This window comes from Sinocyclocheilus grahami, unplaced genomic scaffold (genome assembly GCF_001515645.1).
Source record: "Sinocyclocheilus grahami isolate Dianchi unplaced genomic scaffold, SAMN03320097.WGS_v1.1 scaffold2207.1, whole genome shotgun sequence".
Lineage (NCBI taxonomy): Eukaryota > Metazoa > Chordata > Actinopteri > Cypriniformes > Cyprinidae > Sinocyclocheilus > Sinocyclocheilus grahami.
In genome coordinates, this window is record NW_015507386.1 from 1 (window position 1) to 979 (window position 979).

At 40.7% G+C, this 979-nt stretch overlaps 1 protein-coding gene across 1 annotated transcript in view; it reads right to left on the reverse strand.

Moving 5' to 3' along the window:
- Nucleotides 1-102: 102 nt before the first annotated feature.
- LOC107574388 (tripeptidyl-peptidase 2-like) overlaps nt 103-979 on the reverse strand; it is a gene marked incomplete at its 3' end in the record, with an annotated part of 8,401 nt that continues 7,524 nt past the window's right edge. Inside the window, exons 3-5 of the mRNA XM_016260825.1 lie at nt 564-659; nt 361-465; nt 103-227 (exon numbers count right to left, since the gene is read on the reverse strand). Coding sequence (XP_016116311.1) covers nt 103-227; nt 361-465; nt 564-659 — 326 coding nt within the window. The remainder of the gene's footprint in view (nt 228-360; nt 466-563; nt 660-979) is intronic.

Here is a 979-nt window from a genome sequence, read left to right on the forward strand (position 1 = left end):
AACAAACTCATCCTGATCTCGGGTGATCTGAGGGTGAGCACATTATCAGCACATTTTCATTTTTGCGTGATCTATTCCTTTAAAGCTGGAAAATGCTCAGACCTCCATGTGACGCCGTCATGCCACGATATACAGTCATAAACCGGCCCTGGATCACTGTACTTCTTCTCCAGGGCTCCTAACAGCTCCACGTGACACTGTAGTTCCTCCTTCTGTAGCTTCTCCATCTGACAACAGAAACTCACATTTATTTTATGCCATATTCAACATGCAAAACTATCAGAAAGCACCGTGCAACAACACCTTATTTTCTCATGCTTTATTTTTATTCGAGCATGCAAATCGCAGCAGCGGTCTGACCTGTGATGGGTTCGGGTGGGTCTGGTCAAACTCTTCTATCCTGCGACTGGCCTCGGCGAGAGCTGCTCTGTGTGCTGGATCCCACAGCTTCTCCTTACGCTCTTTCTGAACCGCCAGACATCGGACTTATTATGAATAAACAAGCCAAAACATGCATTTGTTTGTGCATATAACATCAGCGCTGACAAATAATCATACGTTACCTGTATTCTCTCTTTGAGAGCTTTAGGGAAAAAATCATAACCGTTCTTTATTCCGATGTGATACTTCCCAGACGGATTGACCCAAGCAGCAGGAATCTGGAGAGAAACGGGAAACCTTCAGTGCTACTGAAACGCTACGGTCTGGCTATTAAAATAATATAGAGGAGTGAATGCCATGAGAACATGTCTGATTCATATTTTGCCCCAGTTTAAAGTAATGTATATCTTTAAAAATTATTCTTATTTAATTTTTTTAACATACAGAATTAGAGGCAAAGTATATGTATTTAATAAGATGTGGACCCCCTTTATACAATTTGATATTATAATACAGATGACTGTGAATCAATCCCTGATGTGATTTTTTGTTGTTGTTGTTTTTTTTATTGTGTGTGTGTGTGTGTGTGTGTGTGTGT